This window comes from Cervus canadensis, chromosome 3 (assembly GCF_019320065.1).
Source record: "Cervus canadensis isolate Bull #8, Minnesota chromosome 3, ASM1932006v1, whole genome shotgun sequence".
NCBI classification, from domain to species: Eukaryota; Metazoa; Chordata; class Mammalia; order Artiodactyla; family Cervidae; genus Cervus; species Cervus canadensis.
In genome coordinates this window covers 24,690,340-24,710,617 of record NC_057388.1, presented here as the reverse complement: position 1 = coordinate 24,710,617, position 20,278 = coordinate 24,690,340, and the positions used below count along the sequence as shown (strand labels likewise).

The 20,278-nt window shown below is 36.5% G+C and overlaps 1 protein-coding gene across 1 annotated transcript; it reads left to right on the top strand.

Moving 5' to 3' along the window:
* Positions 1 to 18,541: 18,541 nt before the first annotated feature.
* PRPS1L1 (phosphoribosyl pyrophosphate synthetase 1 like 1) lies at positions 18,542 to 19,672 on the top strand. The gene has a single exon (XM_043462299.1). It carries the CDS (start codon positions 18,642 to 18,644, stop codon positions 19,629 to 19,631), a length of 990 nt encoding a protein of 329 aa, XP_043318234.1. The 5' UTR covers positions 18,542 to 18,641; the 3' UTR covers positions 19,632 to 19,672.
* Positions 19,673 to 20,278: the final 606 nt, after the last annotated feature.

Sequence of the window (20,278 nt, the reverse complement as noted above, 5' to 3'; positions counted from 1 at the left end):
TTTTACAAAAGAATTAGTCTGCAATGGATTGGATATTAGTTTGAGATCAATATACTACAGCATAAATGGAGACCCCTGGTGGCTCTGACGGTAAGCCTACAGTGCAGGAGACCCAGGTTCAGTCTCTGGCTCGGGAGGATCTGCTGGAGAAGGAAATGGCAACACACTCCAGTACTCTTGCCTGGAAAATCCCATGGACAGAGGATCCTCATAGGCTACAGTCCATGGGGTCGCAAAGAGTCAGACATGACCGAGTGACTTCACTTTCAATATAAATAATTCTGTATTAATTGCATATTCTGTCATACTTTGTTCTAACACAGACAAATGGTACCAGGTGTCAGAGGTTTAAAAATATTTTATGGGAGAAATCTTTTACCCATTAGATCAACTCTGATATGTGTAAATTAAGAAAAGATTTCCACTATTTGTGTAAATCAAATGTATATCCAGAAATCAATATTTGAAGAACACTATAATTAGGCAATAAAATACTAGATGATAGAAGATAAAGCAAACTTCCAGGAGGTATTAGAGAGTAACCAAGGAAGAGATCACTAGGTCCAGGGGCAGTTACATTTTTAGCAAGAGGCTGACGATGAAGGATGATTAATAGAATCATTAAAAAGTTAGAAATAATAGAATCCTGTTTATTGTTTTTAATAGGTGAGCTCAAAATAAGGAACGGAGAAGGAAATGGCAACCCACTCCAGTATTCTTGCCTGGAGAATCCCAGGGACAGAGGAGCCTGGTGGGCTGCCGTCTATGGGGTGGCACAGAGTCAGACATGACAAAAGCGACTTAGCAGCAGCAGCAAAATAAGGAAAAGAACGTTGGAACTAAAAAGATGAGCTAATGGGTAAGAACTGCAGTTTCCGTTATATACACAGTTTACATATATAAATGTATCCTTGTTGCTATTTTATAATATCCAGAATCACATACTATTAGAACAAGAAGAAGTCATCCCTGTCATATAACATAGCTTTCAAATTTACATATAAGACAACCAAAGACAAACCACTTAAAAGGTTAAGTAAACACACCTGAACGTGCCCAGTACTCAAAGGAAGACCAAGAAGAACAGAAAACCAGTATTTTGCCTTCCATTTCAGTAATTTTATATGGCGACATGTTGGGAGAGACTTTTAAGTAAGCTACCATATTAATTCCTTAGGAAAAGTCCTGTACTCAGAACCTAAAGTAATATATTTTCAAGAATGAGGCTTAGCTTTTCTTATATAAATCAGTGAAAAATAAGGTTTATTTTACAAACTAAATGAATAACCATAATGGTAGGACCAGAGGAATTTTGCCAAGTAGAGATAATGTAACTGGGTGAATGATAAAATTTATAAAAATTAGAGAATTTCAGGGTTAGAATAAACCTTAACTAAAGCTATATACACTCACTGTATATTCTAGCCTATCCACAAGAAGAATAGCACTGAATCTAAACCCAAAATTTGGAGCAACCCTCATAGTCAACTAGAGTCTGAAATGCAGTGCTTGGTGCAGTCTTGAAAATGACAGAATGATCTCGGTTGTTTCCAAAGCATACCATTCAACAGAGAGAAACATCAAGGACCTAACTGAAGCAGAAGAGATTAAGAAAAGATGGCAAAAATACACAAAAGAACTCTACAAAAAAGGTCTTAATGACCCAGATAACCACGATGGTGTGATCACTCACCTAGAGCTAGACTTCCTGGAGTGTGAGGTCCAGTAGGCCTGAAGAAGTATAACTGCAAGGCTAGTGGAGGTGATGGAATTGCAACTGAGCTATTTCAAATCCTAAAAGATGATGCTGTGAAAGTGCTGCACTCAATATGCCAGCAAATTTGGAAAATGTAGCAGTGGCCACAAGACTGGAAAAGGTCAGTTTTCACTCAACTCCCAAAGAAGGACAATGTTGCAGAATGTTTGAACTACTGTACAACTGTGCTCATTTCACATGCTAGCAAGGTTATGCTCAAAATCCTTTAAGCTAAGCTTCAGCAGTATGTGAACAGAGAACTTCCAGATGTACTAGCTGGGTTTAGAAAGGCAGAGGAACCAGAGATCAAACTGCCAACATTCACTGGGTCATAGAGAAAGCAAGGGAATTTCAGAAAAACATCTGCTTCACTGACTATGCTAAAGCCTTTGACTATGTGGATCACAAAAATACTGTGGAAAATTCTTCAAGAGATGGGAATACCAGACCACCTTATCTGCCTCCTGAGCAACCTGTATGCAGGTCAAGAAGCAATAGTTAGAACCAGACATGAAACAATGAATTGGTTCCAAATTGAGAAAGGAGTATGTCAAGGCTGTATATTGTCACCCTGCTTATTGAACTTATATGTACAGTACATCATGCATAATGCCGGGCTGGATGAATCACAAGCTGGAATCAAGACTGCCAGGAGAAATATCAACAACTTCAGATATGCAGATGATGCCACTCTAATGGCAGAAAGTGAAGAGGAACTAAAGAGCCTCTTGATAAAGGTAAAAGAGGAGAGTGAAAAAGTTGGCTTAAAACTTAACATTCAAGAACAGCTAAGATCATGAATGATTTCGTGGCAAGTGGTGTTGTGTTAGTCCTTCAGTTGTGTCCAACTCTTTGGGACCCCATGAACTGTATCCTGCCAGGCTCCTCTCTCCCTGGAATTCTCCAGGCAAGAATACTGGAGTGGGTTGCCATTCCCTTCTCCAGGGGATCTTCCTGAGCCAGGGATTGAATCAGGGTCTCCTGCATTGCAGGCAGATTCTTTACTGTCAGAGTCACCAAACAGAAAGGGGAAAAGTGGAAACAGTGACAAATTTTATTTTCTTGGGTTCCAAAACCACTGTAGACGATGACTGCAGCCATGAAATTAAAAGACATTTGCTCCTCGAAAAGAAAGCTATGACAAATCTAAACAAAATATTAAAAAACAGAGATATCCTTTTGCCAACCAAGGTCCATATAGTCAAAGCTATGGTTGTTCCAATAGTCATGTATAGGCGTGAGAGCTGAACCATAGAGAAAGCTGAGTGCCAAAAAATTGATGCTTTCGAATTGTAGTGCTGGAGAAGACTTTTGAGAGTCCCTTAGACAGCAAGGAGATCAAACCAGTCAATCCTAAAGGAAATCAACTCTGAAAATTCATTGGATGGTTTGATGCTAAAGCTGAAACTCCAATACTTTGGCCTCCCAATGCAAAGAGCTGACTCACTGGAAAAGTCCTTGGTGCTGGGAAAGACTGAAGGCAAAAGGAGAAGGGGGCAGCAGAGGATAAGGTGGTTGGATGGCATCATTGACTCAGTGGACATGAGTTTGAGCAAACTCTGGGAGGTAGTGAAGGGAAGCCTGGTGTGCTGCAGTCCATCGGGTCGCAAAGAGTTGGACACAACTTAATGACTGAACAACAACCACCAATATGAAGACCAGCACTAAACCTAAAATTTATATGTTTTTGGACTTGTAAACTCTGCTGACTTATAAAAAGAGACACTACTTCCTTAGTACTTTTATAAGCCAGGTACGAAACTAATCCTTTATTTAAAAGCCTCATAATAAACATTGTGAAGAAGTTATTATTATTAACCTCATTTTACAGATGGCATAATTAAAGAGAAGTCAGGTAAGTTGTACATGTAAACACTGCTCATGTGAGATCAGACTTCAATATGCTTATGTATCCCTCATTCATATTCACTGTACCATACAGTGGTCTAGCAAGTCAGGCAAGGTGACATCATGGGCAGTCATAAAGGCCCTGGAGTCAGCACACCGGGGCTCATGTCCAGCCTTTACTGGACACTAAAACTGTGTGACTCAGGGAAAGTTACTTAACCTGTCTGTGCTTGTCATTTCCTTTCCTATAAAATGACAGTGTAGCTATGGTGAGGAATTCTAAGAATTTGGTTTATAGTAAGTACTCAAGAAATATTAGCTACCCTTACCAAGGGTCAAGGAGTCAACTCAAGCTAAAGTAGGCCTCTTTGTTATCCTGGGCACAGCAAAATCAACTTATTAATTCTACCACCCCTAATCTCTCTGTCTGGTGGGAGGAAGGCAATTCTGCTTCTACAGTATTTCTCAAAGTCATATTTCTCCTGCTGAAATAAACAGTCTCAGACATCTTCCCATGCCAGAACTTGTTCAGAGGTATCAGCCTCGAAGGGGTTATTAGTATAACCTTATAAACAAACAAAAAAAAAGCGGGGGGTGGGGGAATATTTGATGATGGTAATGAAACTGTAAAATTGTAAGCCAAATCAATATTCACTATAAGAAACGCTGAATATCATACTTCTAACCAAGCAATATATTGTTTAAAGCAGTGGTTCTCAAAAGTATCTGGACATTAATCTGAAAAACTCTTAGTTTGGGTTAAGGTTAAGGTGACCCAGAATTACATAAGGATCTCTGCGGATGGAGCTGAAGCATCAAGTTTGGCAAGGGGGGAGTTAATCTGCACAGAGGATTCTAATCTGTCACCAAGGTTGAGACTCTGCTTTAATTGCTACCAAGTAAAAATAAAAAGTAAAAATTTCCCAAGGTTGAGCCTGGAAATCTGTATTTTCAGAAAACATCCCAATATGATGATTGACCATATTGGGAATTGCTGGTTTAGAACAGGTGAAATTGAAAGTGAAAATGAGTCAGTTGTGTCCGACTCTTAGTGACCCCATGACTATACAGTCCATGGAATTCTCCAGGCCAGAATACTGAAGTGGATAGCTGCTCCCTTCTCCAGGGGATTTTCCGAACCCAGGGATTGAACCCAGGTCTCCCACATTGCAGGAAGATTCTTTACTAGCTGAGCCACCACAGTTTCTAAGGAAGCCCTTAGAACATGTAACACCCCAATAAAATAGCTGAGAGTCTTTATTTACAGTTATGAAGTCTACAGAAACATTACCAATTGAGTTTTCAGATGAAAAATAGCTGGTAATAGTTTGGATTCCAGATCATAAAATTGGGAATAGAATCATGAGATCTCATTATTTACTAACCTATAAACAACATACAGGAGTTGGAGGTTTAAAGTGAAGTTTAAATGTGTATTTTCTGCTTCCATTACACTTAAACCATAACCCTTAACACTGAGCCAACATAATTCATCTTTTACCTACTAGGAATTATTTCCATCGGCAAACTGTATGAAACTCAGCCCTTATAATACCAAAGAGACAGCACAAAAATCACAGCTATGTAGCAACCAGGCAAAAACAGTGCTGATTTATGAAACTTAACAGACTTAGAAATAGAAACAAAGCACTAAATATTCATGAAATCCCATACAGTGCCGGCACATAAGTTACATCTCAGTGATTTGTAACTTAGTTATAGGCAAAAAATAATAATCTGAGCACATCCCAACATATGGAACCTTTCTAGTATTAAGTTTCACTAATTTTTGGTCTTATTTTATTTTGAGTCGTAAATAAATTATGAACATGCTGTAAATAGTTGGCCATAATCTAAACCTCCCAAAGAAAAGCAAAGATTTAATCAGCAAAACAAGGGAGTAACTATGGAAAGATGGATTTAATGAAAATCTTCTCTGATTGTAATGTTTTTAGAAAGCGGTAAAAGCTCTTAAAGACACAAGTGAAAGAAACAAGTAAAATTCTGTCCTTCAACAAAGCAACATCATAAACCTATCATGCAGAATTAAAGAAAACAATCTGTGCCATATACTCTTTGAATTAATCATAAATTCAAGCTATAATCTGATAGTTAACACAATAATCAAGGAAATCTTAACTTTCAAAGAGTTACCTTGCCAATTTTGGTTCCAGTTTCATAATACAATTATTCCAATTTTTTTTTTGCATCCATAGCAATGACAGATGCAAACTTCAAATGCAAGCACTATGACTATAATCCATGTTTAAAGTGGAAAGATCAAAAGCGTTTCATTGGTAAAATCTAACAATTCAACCAAAAATCTGATTATTTATTTCAGATATATTGTATTTTTTAAAGAAATATAATTCAATTAATTGTTTAAAATTCATTCTTTTTACCCTTTTTGTACTTTTTTTTTTTCCCTTCAATGTGTGATAGATCACAATTAACCTGAAGTAGCTCCGGAAAGTAGTGCTGTTCTTTTACAACTGCTAAAATTAAAAAGAAAAGAATTAATCTAACTAGAAAAAATTTATAATCAAGATACACACAGTTGTGTGTGTGAAGGGAGGCTGTTTTCAAATGGCCTTAGTTTACCTGTGATACAAATAAATGCTCAGAGATAATGTATCACCTCCACTGAAATGCTTTTGTTCTTAAAAAAGCAAGCGTGATACTAGCATGCATAAATAGTAGTTAAGCATTAGGAATGTGAAGTGACACATCCAGAATAAAACTATAAATAAATAAAACACTGGTCAGACCCATGTGAGCACAAATTGTTTAGATTCAGAGATTCAAGAGAGAGATGTACAGAGCAATAAAAATGATCAAAGGATTTAAAAATAGAACTTATAACAAAAGTCTTGACAAAAATGAGATTATTCAGCAAAGAAATTTTTAATAATGGTTCTCAAGTATGTGAAGAGGATGATATCAGCTGCTCTCCATCTTTACTGAGGAATGAATAAGTAAAAATAAGATTAACTTTCAGGAGAGTAAACTTAAGGGAGATATAAGAGGATATCTTGTATCAGCTACTTTTTTTTAAAGAGCAAATTATCAAAAAGATCTGAGGGATTTCCTTCCTTGGAGATATGTATATGTAAGGTACATATTCTTGTTCAAAACGTTTCAGTGAAGTCTTGCTGGGAGGAATAGCTTACTACCATCAGAACTCAGGATAGGAAGACCATGCTTCCCAATCACCATTTACTGCTTTCAAATACTCTAAAAATGGAGACTTACTATGTCGTCATAAGAATTAAAGACTGAACTATTCAAAACAGTTTATGGTCTATAGTTAAAATATGCTCAGTCCCTGTTAGATAATTAAGGAAAATGAGAAACCATCCGTTTTTAGTTAACCAATAAGTTTCTACATGGCCTTAAGATGAACTTTTGTTTAAAGAGACCTTACTCTATCCTTGTACGTGGAGAAAATCTGCTATCATACGGATTAGGCTGTCAGTGTCTTCCCAACTCTCGCCTGACACAGGAGTACTTCGGTAATGAATCTAGTTCATGAAGTCAGCTGGAACCATGCTCTCTCTGGAACAGGTATACCTTCAGCATGTGACCCTCTCATTACAACTCTCTCTAATCCCACAGGAGATACACGGACACAGCAATAATTTGCTGGTTCTATTATACTGTTATCACCACTCCCAGAGGAAGATAAATGCCGAGTAAAAGAAGAAACTGGAGCAGATCTCCATGTAGACCAATTATGCTATCACTGATCAAAATTTTCAATGCTTGTCTGTATTCTGCACAAATAAATAGTTAACATTTATGAGATATATGCTATATCATATAACATAAAAAGTAACTGTTACTGGTGGTTCATAATTGTTCTACTTATTTAATCCTCACAATCTGAAGAGGTTGATACTATTATTGTCATCCCTTTTATAGATGAGGAAATTTTGGCAAAGACATGTTAAGTAATTTGCCCAAAGCCACCAAGATGTTAAGCTATTGAGCCAGAATTCAAACCCAAATAATCTGGCACCAGACCCTGCATGCAAATTGATAACATGAAACTGCCCCTCTGTTGTTGGATTAAATATACAAAAAAATAAAAATTGCCTTTTTCCATTCTCCACATTGTACTTGGAAGCATCATTAATCACTACCTTTCTAGGCACCAAACAGAGTCCAGAACCAGCCAAAGTCAGTGAAAATAAACTAATGCTTCAAATTTATATATAATTTTCAAGAAATAAAATAATATCTCATTGTCATAAATTCATTTATCCACTGGCAAAACCTCTTTTTTCTTGTCTACAAAAGGAAGAAAACAGATTGACACTAATAAGCTGTTTCTTGTTTTTCATTGTAGTTTATTTGAAAAGAGAGCTCATGAATTGAATTGATAAGAAGTAAATTAACATATAAGGATATGAAGCAGAATGTATTTACACAGAAAGTGACTGTTGGTGAAGTAAACTGCTAAAGTCAACAACAATCACAAGCAATATTTTTAAAGCCAAATTACTAGAAGGTAGTATATAGAATATACATTCATTATATATCTTTTTTATCACTGACCTTAAATTTATAATAAATATAAGAATAACCTTGATTTCAAAGGTGCTAGCAAACATGAGAAAACCAAGTTGGAACTATAAATATAACTACCATGGCACAAGCACACTCTAGCTAATTCAAAAAATGAGCGCTCTCTCTGAAGGTCCCACTGTGAGCTATTTCTGACAATTTCTCAGACTACCAGTTTCTGTTGCTTATAAATAGCCTGCAGACTTGTCCAGTCCAGTCTCTTTATCAGCCACCATGACACAGTCTCTGCTACCACTAACCTTCCTGAGATGGCTTCTCTCAGGGACAAGTGTTCTTTTCCTGTGGCAATTGCTGCTTCCTGCTTCCACCATTCTGCCCTCAGGGAGGGAATATGAGCAAACTCTCACCCTAAATTCTGGATTCAAGAGCTAAGACTAATTATAATTATCTTAGGTTTCAGTTTTACAGATTTCAAGGGTCAAGGGTAATGGAAGTTAAGGCCTGAGGCCTGTCCAAGGTGAAGAATCTCATGGGAGACTTTCGACTCATTAAATCGGGGGCCCCAAAGCTTTCTATGATCAGAATGATGATGACCCACAGGTAAACCTGCCCCCACGATCTATAGGAGGGAAAGGTGGCTTGTTGTTGAGCATAGCACACAGCAGAGAAAAACAGTGTTAAGAAACAGAGGTGAAGGGGCCGGGAGGTCTGGATCCATGATAAGCTGTGAACTTAGGCTACCCTTGCACAGTTCTGCGGCCTAGGGTTATATCAGCTTGACAGTCCAGGGAAACTTAAGGTAGTCCCAGACTAACAGCAACTCCATACAGGAGTCAGAAGCAAATTCTCTCTAGAAGAAAAAAATTTCATTCTAGGCCTCAAAGAATTTCCTCAAATAAAATTTCATATGCCATAATGGTACACAGCTAAGTATAAACAAGCACAAAGGAAAAAAGCAAGCATGAAAAAGAAAAACAGATACAGATTTCAAAAACTTCAGATACTGAAATTACTAGATGCATCTTATAAAACAGCTATTGTACTATGTTTTTTTTTAAAAAAAAGACTGATGGATCTAGGAATTATCATAGCGAATAAAGTTAGAGAAAGACAAATACTATAATATAATATCATTTATATCTGAAGTATAAAAAATAACACTAAAATAAATCTATATACAAAACCAGACTCATAGAAATGGAAAACAAACCTATGGTTACCAAAGGTGGGAGGGAGGTGGGGAGGGGCAAATTAGAAGTATGAGATTAACAGATACAAATTTCTAGACATAAAAATAGATAAACAACAAGGGTTAATTCTATGATACAGGGAATTATATTCAATATCTCATAAGAATGTATAATGAAATGCAGTCTGAAAAAAAAACTAAATTATTATTCTGTACTCCTGAAACTAACAGAATACTGTAAATCAACTATACTTAAATAAATAAATAGGAAAAATAAAAATACACTTAACTAGGCTATAACCAACCCAAGTTTCCACCTCCCCCCCAAAATAGCTTGAAATAAGAACAAGTTTGAAGAAACGTTCAGAGAGCAATGAACTGTAAAAACTGCCCCAGGAGAACTTTAAAAGGACTAAACAAATGTCTTCAAATGAAAAATGCAATAATTAAAATAAAAAACTCAACAGTTACACACATCTACTAGAATGGCCAAAGTCTAGACACTGACAGCACCTAATAATGGTGAGAATGTGGTGCAGCGCAAACGTTCACACATTGTTGGTGGGAATACAAAATGGGGCAGCCACTTTGGAAGACAGACTGTCATTTTTCTCACAAAACTAAATATACTCTTACTATACAATCCAGAAATCACACTCCTTGATATTTAACAAAGGAGTTGAAAATTTTCAGTTCAGTTCAGTTCAGCCACTCAGTTGCGTCTGAGCCTTTGTGATCCCATGGACTGCAGCATGCCGGGCTTCTTTGTCCATCACTAACTCCCGGAGCTGACTCAAACTCATGTCCATTGAGTCAGTGATGCCATCCAACCATCTCATCCTCTATCATCCCCCTCTCCTCCTGCCTTCAGTCTTTCCCAGCATCAGGGTCTTTTCCAATAAGTCAGCTCTTCTTATCAGGTGGCCAAAGAATTAAGAGTTTCAGTTTCAGCATCAGTCCTTCCAATGAATATTCAGGACTGATATCCTTTAGGATGGACTGGTTGGATCTCCTTGCAGTCCAAGGGACTCTCAAGAGTCTTCTCCAACACCACAGTTCAAAAGCATCAATTCTTTGGCACTCAACTTTCTTTATAGTCCAACTCTCACATCCATACATGACCACTGGAAAAACTGTAGCTTTGACTAGACAGACCTTTGTTGGCAAAGTAATGTCTCTGCATTTTAACATGCTATCTAGGTTGGTCATAACTTTCCTTCCAAGCTGTAGGCATCTTTTAATTTCATGGCTGCAGTCACCATCTGCAGTGATTTTGGAGCCCAGAAAAATAAAAGTCTGTCACAACGTAGGTTCACCCTTGGTAAAAATAAAAATGTACAATATTGGTGAATGATGTTGATAATAAGGGAGGCTATACGTGTGTGAGGGCAGGGGGTACATGAGAAATCTCTGTACCTTGCTCTCAACTTTGTTGTAAGGTTAAACTGTTCTGAAAAATGAAGTTGTTTAAATAACTCAATAAACTGGTTTATAAAATAACAGACCCTTATGAAAAGAGATGATAAAGAATCTGCCTGCATTGTAGGAGACCCAGGTTCAATCCCTGGGTTGGGAAGATCCCCTGGAAAGAAATGGCAACCCATTGCAGTATTCTTGCCTAGAGAATTTCATTGACAGAGGAGTCTAGCGGGCCCCATACCATGAGTTTGTAAAGATTCAGACACTACTAAGTGACTAACACACACACAAATATGAAAAGAGAATGAGTAAGCTGGAAGACAGGGCAGAAGAGAAGCAGAATACAATGCACACATGCAAATTTTTTGAAAGAAACTGAAACAGAGGTTCATGGAAATAGAATGGAGATATATTTTGAGTTTCATCAGAATTCCAGTGAGGAAAGAGAATTAGACAGAAGCAGTATTTGAAGAAGCAATTAAAAAACAACTCACAACTGACGGAAATACACCAACCTGTAGATTCAAGAAACCAAACAAATATCAAGAAAGTAATTACTTTACAAAAAACCACACCTAGACATATAATAGTGACTGTGCATCAGAAAGAAATAAAAGGAAAAGGAAAGAAAGAAGGAAATAGAGAAAGGAAGGAAAGAAGGGAGGGATGGAGGAAGGAAAATCAAAAAGCATCTGGAGGAGAAATAAATGTATTAGTTTTAAAGGAATAGCATTAAAGGAGACTGAGTTCTAAACTCCAAGCCAAAGTTTTTCAACAGCAGTATTTTGAAAATCTATAAGGATATTTTTCAAGCAGATGCAAATGACCCCAAATAAAAGGCTTAAAATGTAAAAATAAGAGCAAAAAGAGTAGGTACATTTAGTTATATATATACAGTTTGCATGCGTGCTAAGTCCCCTCAGTCGTGTCCATCTCTATGCAAACCTATGGACTGTGCCAGACTTCTCTGTTCATGGAATTCTCCAGGCAAAAATACTGGAGTGGGTTGCATTCCTTTCTCCAGGGGATTTTCCTGACCCAGGGATCGAATCATAGTCTCTTGCATCTCTTGCATTGGCAGGTGGGTTCTTTACCACTAGCGCCACCAGTTATATGTAAATGAACGTTGATTATATACAATAACAATATTAATGTGATTGCAGAAGTAAAAAAGGGGAGGGAGGAAAGAAGGAAAATAAGAAAATCAACCAAACTTATTAGGATTACTAACATGACTATATTAACACCAGACAAATTAGAATTTAAGCCAAAAGGCATTACTAGAAAAAAAAAGTATTTACTTTAAAATGATATCTCAATTCATCAAAAAGTTACAGCAACTTAAATTTGCAAATAACAAGCCTCAAAATACAGAGAAATTAAAACAGAGAAACACAAGGACAGAGAGATATATAGCAATAATCACTGTGGAAATTTTAACATATTTCTCTCAGTATTTGATAAAATTTTTAAAATTAAAAAAAAAATTTTTTTAGATTTTTTAAAAAATCAGTAAAGACACAGAAAATAAAAATAACATCACAAACAGACCTGATCTAATGTGTGTGTGTATATAGCACTCAGGAGTATGTACTTTTTCTAGCAGACAAGAAATACTTAGGAAAAGTGACCACCTACAAACATAAGAAAAGTTTTGGCAAATTTCAAAGGACTTAAATCACACAGAGCACATTTTTTGACTTCAGTGAAGCCCATGCAGCAAGGAAGACCCAACACAGTCAAATAAATAAATAATAAAATTAACAGATTTCTGGTGAAACTGATCAAAAAGAAAAAGAATAGTTTCAAAATCTAATACCAGAAATGACAAAGGTAATCATATTAAATATGCTGCAGATATAAAAACATACAGTAAAAGGGTACTGTGGGAAGTACTGTCAATAAATTTGAAAATTTAGATAAAATAGGAAATTTTGCAGAAAAATAAACTTAAGAAAACTGACCAAAACATGGAAATATGTACATAAGTAATAATCTATAACCTAAATGTAACTGATAACCACTAGAAAAACTGAATAAGTAGTCAAATATCTTCTGGTGCAGTTCCACCTAATGTCATAATTTATACAATTTTTCCATAGAATAGAAAAAGATGAAATGCTCTCCAACTCATACATAGCTAGCATAATCTTGCTTTCTTAACCTAGAAATTAACCTAGAATTATGGTCTAAATTCTCTCATAAAGGTACAAGAAAATATTCTAAATAAAATATTGGCTAACTGAATCAGCTAATATATAAAAAGGACAATATGTCATATTGAATTGGGTTTATCCTATGAATGTAAGGTCTGTTTAACATTAGAAAAGAAATCATTGTAATTTACCATATTAAGAGGATAACTACGAAAAATCATAACAATCATGAAAGAGGCAGAAAAAAGCACTTGATATAATCCAAGTCTCTTTCTTGATTAAAAAAAAAGAAGTAGAAATGTTCAAAAAACTAATAATAGAATGGATTTAACCTTATAGAGTATTTCCTAAATACAACATACAAGCATCATACATAATGGTAAAACATAAAAAAATTTCCCTTTTAAAATTAGAAATAAGGCAAGAATGCCCACTTATCACCACTTCTAGTCAACCTGACATTAGAGGTCTAGCTAGCACCACAAGGCAAGAAGGAGGGAAAGTACAAGGAATAGAATGAAGAGCTATATTGTTATTTATTTCCAGATGATATATGGCTTATATAGACACTTTTAAAAGTCACAAATAAATTTTTTAAGAACGGACACAAAATTTAGACTATCAAATAAAAAAAAAAAAAAAAGAAAATACAATTTCCCATGATACCATTTAAATCATATAAAATGAAGTGCCTGGAAATACCTTAAAAATGTAAAAATATATATCTGAGGATAGATTTCTATGGAAAAACTACAATAACTTATTGTCATTTAATAGGGTAATTTAAAAGAGGAAAAGCTAGGAGCTGCAGCTGCCACCTCTCCTAGCATCTCTAGAGAGTACTGTGCCATATATTGCTAGCCCAGGAAAAGATCAAAATCCAACTTCAGTTTATAATGAAAGCTATTTCTTTCTCTACATCGTAAAGTTGAAAAATTGTTAGTTGAACCAATGTAACTTGGAAAGAGTCTGAACAATGGTTTCCTCCCAAGTGGTAACGTCAGATCAAATTAGCAAGTATTTACTCTGTACAATACATAGGATCATCTTGGACATGTGCTTTTCAGGGTTTGATGAAAAGACTTTCTCAGTGATGAATACTGTATGATACTCAAGGAGGGGAAATGCGATAATAAACAGGAGAGCCTCTTAGTTTCATTCAGTTCTTCAGTGCTAATAAGTGTTAATTAGTTTTCAGTTGTTCATATATCTAATGGATTTTTTAAACACCCCAAATAAGAATGCACATCTTACATGTATTTGCTAAAGTATTTCTGGAACATACTATAGGTATTTTAACTTGAAGGATATAAATATATATACATATACATGTGTATATATACACAGTTCATAAAGGATTATGTGATATTTGAAAGAAATATTCGTATGTACAAAAGAACATGAAAAGATCTAGAAGCAAAATAAAATATGCCGAACTTACAAGGGCTAGTGAAATGAGTAGAAGCAAAGAAAATCAACTAGTACCTTTTATCTTCCCAAATGGTAAAATAAATGTTAATGATGCAAACTAGTGGTTCTCAAAAGTGTGGTCACCAGAACGGCAGCATCAGCATTACCTGGTGTCTTGTAAGAAACAGGAAGTCTGAGGCTCCACTCGGGGGACCAACTGATCGTTAACTCTAGGGATGAGGCTCTGGAATCTCACACTCCCTACTGGTGATCCTGCTGCCCATAAAATTGGAGAATCACTGAACCATGTCAAACCATACGACATTCAATATATTCTTATGTGAATGGGCAACTGGTCTTAATGTTTATTATGAAGATTAAATGATCACAATGGAGGGGAAAAACAGTCTATAAAATAGGTTGAATAGCATAAATGGAACTTGCATTTTGCCAAATTAATATAAGTATCTTTTTACTAATTTCAGGAAACTAATATTCTACATGAGAAGGGAAAGATCTATTATCAATAGCTTCCTTAAAATACTTAAAAATATTTCACATAAATATTTAGAGAGATACGTTTATTGAAATTAACTAGTTGTGGGACTTCTCCATATATTGCCTCATCTGCAGCACACCTAACCTCATTATTACTCCAAGATTATTTTTTCATACTAAGATTTTTAAGTTCCCTAGAAGTTTTTTAAATCCAAAATGTGTTTAAAAAATACCATCACAAGTCTAATATAATACTCAAAATTAAAGTCACATTTCTGAATAACAAAATTTTTGTCTTTTTCTTCTATTTGTTTCACTCATATTTACTTACCTAATCACCATCTTCACATCTATTGTATAAAATGACAGATTTCCAACTAAAAGCTCAGTAAACACACACAGTAGTCAACTTTAATTATAAACAATCACAAAACAAACTTTGAAGCATTTCTACCAATATAAAGCTCTGTGGGAAATAGTTTTCTCAAAGTATTGTAGATGATTATTTTGAACAAAATAAAAGAGGTAAGGTAATGTTACAATAATGATCTGGAACTGTGAGTCAAATGAGGAAGATTAAAGGCACAAAGAAACTCTTCCTAATAAACAAGCAGATAACTGCTGGAAAGAAAAATATGTTACTTTTTGAAATTAACTGCCAAACATTCTCAACCTACACAAAGCTGTCATAAAGGACATCTAAATCTGTCCTTGTTTGTAACGTGTGTTGTGACAAGATTTGACAGTTTATCAAAGAACTATAATTGCCACCTAAACATCTAGCATTTTGTCAACTGCAAGCATGTTTAGTGAAAGCATTTATTTTATTTAAAATACAACAACCCTTTTTCTCCACTTTCTGAAAGAACTGACTGAATTTCTTTTCTCCTTAGCTGATCAAGCTGTATCAGGGCTCTCTTTGAATTATTTATGTTGGAATTGTGAAGGGTAAAAGAATAATCAGTAAAGCAAGAAACTATTACCAAGTTAATAGATATATTCTGGGTATTGACTCAAAAGACCTTCAAAATACAGCAATTCTTACAGATCTGTAAAGATGACATTTAAATATGCTGGCCTTGGGAAGGAGAAAGAGACATTTTCTCCATACCATAATTTCTGTTTCCAGAGTAATTTATTAAGAAACAATGTCTTAAATAGAGAGAATGTGTTGTTCAATGGGCATTATTCCTACCTGTAACTTTGGTCTGAAACAGTGACAAGATAGATGTCTTTCTCAACCTACAGAGACTAAAATAAACAGTAGCTAAATCCCCTTACAGCAGATCCATGTAAGAGAAATATCAGAGTAATAAAGATATTTCCATGACATTACTAATCACTTATCTCTTTTTGGAAATAATTTTTTAAAGTAAAAGGATTTTCCAGTCTCAGCTTTGGGGTTTTGTTCTTTGTTGTAGATGTTCAATAAAAGAGTAAAAATTTTGTGCAACAATTTCTGCGTGACCTTTTGACTTTTCATTCATTCTGACAGACCTCAAATAAAAAGCTGAGACATGATACACTGAGAAAAGTCCTATTGGGAAATTCAGGGATTCTGAGTCCTAATCCACAATCTGCCTCAAGTTACCTGTTAGACCCCAGGCAACTTGCTTCATTTCTCTGAGCCTTGGTTCCCTATCTGTGAATTGGGATGTTAGACCTGGTGGTTTCTAAGGTCATTTCCATCTTTAACATTTTATGATTCTAGACAAATCCCTGAAAGTGTGAGGTGTTGCAAGAGCGAGAGCATGGAGCAAAAATAGCAGCAACACAAAAATTTCTCCTACTTAACACCTCAAGGAAAATGCAACCAACTATGGTTTTTAATGTTTACATTAGCATTCACTTCGTTTGGGTAATAATAAGTCTATTTAAAAACCTGTTTTGTTTTTCTTTAAAAACTGAAAAATGTGCGACATGTTGAGAACACTAAGAGAAAAATCATTTTAATGGAAGCTGCAAGTACTTTTCAGTGCTGCTAAATTAAGCCACAGAATTTTCTTTAGAAATTACTGTATGTAATCTTGGCTGAGGATGAGAATTATATAGTATAGGTGTGTCTGTGGATTTTGTGATAGGAAAGAACATGAATGAAGGGTTGTGGACTGAAATGAGCTGGTATAGGTTCAAAAAATTATTTAGTAATTTCAAAATATTATAAAATAATTATTTTGGTTTTAGATGAAATAAAAACATCCCAGAACCAAATGTCAAACACACAATTAACATGATAAAATTTTCCAATCTCTAATGTCTACATTATTTTTAAGACACAGTTTGTTGTCGAAACTCCTGGTATCTATGATCCCCTCCACTTCTTAGCCCATAACTCCAACCCCTAATGCATTTGGAAGCAGTGTACTTAAAATTTGCTAGCAAAGATGTTAATCATCATATATATTTTTTAGTCTTTTTTAAATTATAAAAGTAATGAAGGTTCAAATACCACATTAACAATGTCAATACATTGTGCATAACTAACCCCAACTACTATCAACCTACTCCTGTCTGCAAAGGCAATCATAATAAAAAAAAAAAAGATGTCCCTAGTGGCTCAGCGAATGACTAATAATCCTCCTGCTAATGAAGGGGACACGGGTTTGATCACTGATCTGGGAAGACTCCACCTGCCTCAAGGTAACTAACCCTACACGCTGCAACTGTTGAAGCCTGAGGGCCCTAGAGGCAGCGCTCTACAGCAAGAAAAGCCACTGCAATGAGAAGCTGGTGCCCCACAACCAGAGAGTAGCCCCTGCTGGCCACAGCTAGAGAAAGCCCACATGCAGCAAGGAAGACCCAGGCAGCCAAAAATAAATAAATAATTTTTTAAAAAGACATCCATAATTATTTGATGCTTTGACTCTATTACTTAATTTTAAATACATAAATATCATACTATGCATATTTTTATGAATTTTTTTCACATTTAAAAATACATTGGAGATACTTCTATACGATTTCTTTCACATGACTATTACAATCTATTTAACAGCAGCCCTGTGTACCAACTATACATTACCTGATAATTTAGCTATTGACAGACATTTATTGGTTTCCATATTTTGCTTTTATAAGCAATTCTAGAGAGTTACTATTCGTCATTCATCATCTTGTACTCTGTAAATGGCGCAACAACCCGACACACATAATACCTCAGGAAATTTTGACTAAAAGGATTAATACAGAAAGAAATAGTTATCAATATATTTTAAGAATATTTCTAGTGAGTAGAGTCCTAGAAGACACATTGAGTCAAAGGTTACATGCGAAATTTCCCTCATGAAATCCCTCACTTAAACATCCCATTAGAGTAGAAGGAATTACCTATCATAATTTTGGCTCAACTGGTGTGTGAAAATGTGTCATTTTCTTGATTTTTAGTGTTTTTCCTTCATATGTTTATTCTTACTTACCTTTTCTCGCTTGGAAGAACTCAGGACACATTCTGGGTATTTCCTCCAGCCCAGAACTTTTCAAAGTTACGTTTTTTGCCTAACAGAAATTTTATGTTTTCACTTACTCAGATTTAAGCTGCCCTTGGAAACTAAAACAGGCACGAACAGAACGGGGGGCGGGGGGGGGGGAGGAAGTTCACGAACTGAAAAAAGGTTTGATTCTCTTTAGTTTACAAGTGTGAAGTCCGTTCCAAGCAGCAATTTTTTTTTTAAAGATCTAGGGTAGCAGTTTAAAGTCGCGCGCTGCCTGACGGGACCGGAAGTACAGAGTAACAACCAGAAGCCGTTAGTTAAGTGTCCATAGTATCTGGCGCCCGAGGTGGCTCCTGGCGTAGTCTGCAGTCTGACTTTTGTTCCTGTCTCAGCTGCCGACGTGATCAATGGACGCAAAGAGCCTACCGCAGTTGACCAAAAAGCCAAATATCAAAATCTTCAGCGGCAGCTCCCACCAGGACTTATCCCAGAAAATCGCCGACCGATTGGGCCTGGAGCTGGGCAAGGTGGTGACCAAGAAATTCAGCAACCAGGAGACCTGCGTGGAAATTGGCGAGAGTGTGCAAGGAGAGGATGTCTACATAGTGCAGAGTGGCTGTGGCGAAATCAATGACAATTTGATGGAGCTTTTGATCATGATTAATGCCTGCAAGATTGCTTCAGCAGGCCGGGTTACCGCGGTTATCCCGTGCTTCCCGTATGCCAGGCAGGACAAGAGAGGTGAGAGCCGAGCCCCGATCTCCGCCAAACTTGTTGCAGATATGCTGTCAACAGCGGGCGCAGACCATATCATCACGATGGACCTACATGCTTCTCAAATTCAGGGCTTTTTTGATATCCCAGTAGACAATTTGTGTGCAGAACCCGCTGTCCTAAAGTGGATAAAGGAGAGTATCTCTGAGTGGAGGAGCTGCACGGTAGTCTCCCCAGATGCTGGTGGAGCTGAGAGAGCGACCTCCATTGCGGACAGATTGAATGTGGACTTTGCCTTGATTCACAAAGAACGGAAGAAAGCAAGTGAAGTGGACGGAACGGTACTAGTAGGAGATGTGAAGTATCGTGTGGCTATCCTCGTGGATGACATGGCTGACACTTGTGGTACAATCTGCCACGCAGCCGACAAACTTCTTTCAGCTGGAGCCACCAGAGTTTATGCAATCTTGACTCATGGGATCTTTTCTGGCCCAGCCATTACTCGCATGAACAGTGCAGGCTTTGAAGCCATCGTAGTCACCAATACCGTACCTCAGGAGGATAAGATGAAGCACTGCTCCAAAATACAGGTGATCGACATCTCCATGATTCTTGCAGAAGCCATCAGAAGAACTCACAGTGGGAAATCTGCCTCCTACCTGTTCAGCCATGTCCCATTATAATAGAATAATGTTAGGAGTTGTGTATTAAATAAAATAAAATATATCCTGACCATTAGTTTTCCTTGATGTTTGATGAAAAGTTTGACAGAATACCCTGCTTGCTACAGCGTGGGTTTCTAAATCCCACATCATGTATATTAGATGTTTATTTTAGATTGGAGAAAGACTCATGGAGAATAATTGCTAGAATTTCCTATTTAGGTCATCTCATTCTGGCTTCTTTGATGAGTTTGTGAGCCTTGCAGCTTTAACTACAGGTCAGCAGCTGACTTCAGACTTTGAAGGTGTTGTGTGGCGTCCTTTGAAATTAACTGGGGAAACTTAGTGTACTTAATATGGGAATGCTTCAGGGTTTACTTTGTCCAGAATAGCTAACAGTGCAGCCAACCCAGTCCACCATTGCCACCACCACATCTCCATACCACCAACCCCTCCCTATTCCCTGTATTCCGCCCCCCCATCTCCATGTATCACAAGTTCTCCAAGATCTGTGCTAAATTACATGAAGAGCCCTGTGCAACCCAAACCTAGTTTACCTGGTTTCTGAGCCACCTGAAAGGCCAGAGCAGCAGCTTTCAGATTGAATAGCCATTGGGGAGAATCATGAGAATATGCTACTTGAGAGGAAGAAAATAACTCTGTCACCA

Bases quoted from the DNA above. Each gene is read 5' to 3' on its own strand.
- PRPS1L1 (XM_043462299.1), top strand. From the start codon at position 18,642: ATGGACGCAAAGAGCCTACCGCAGTTGACCAAAAAGCCAAATATCAAA.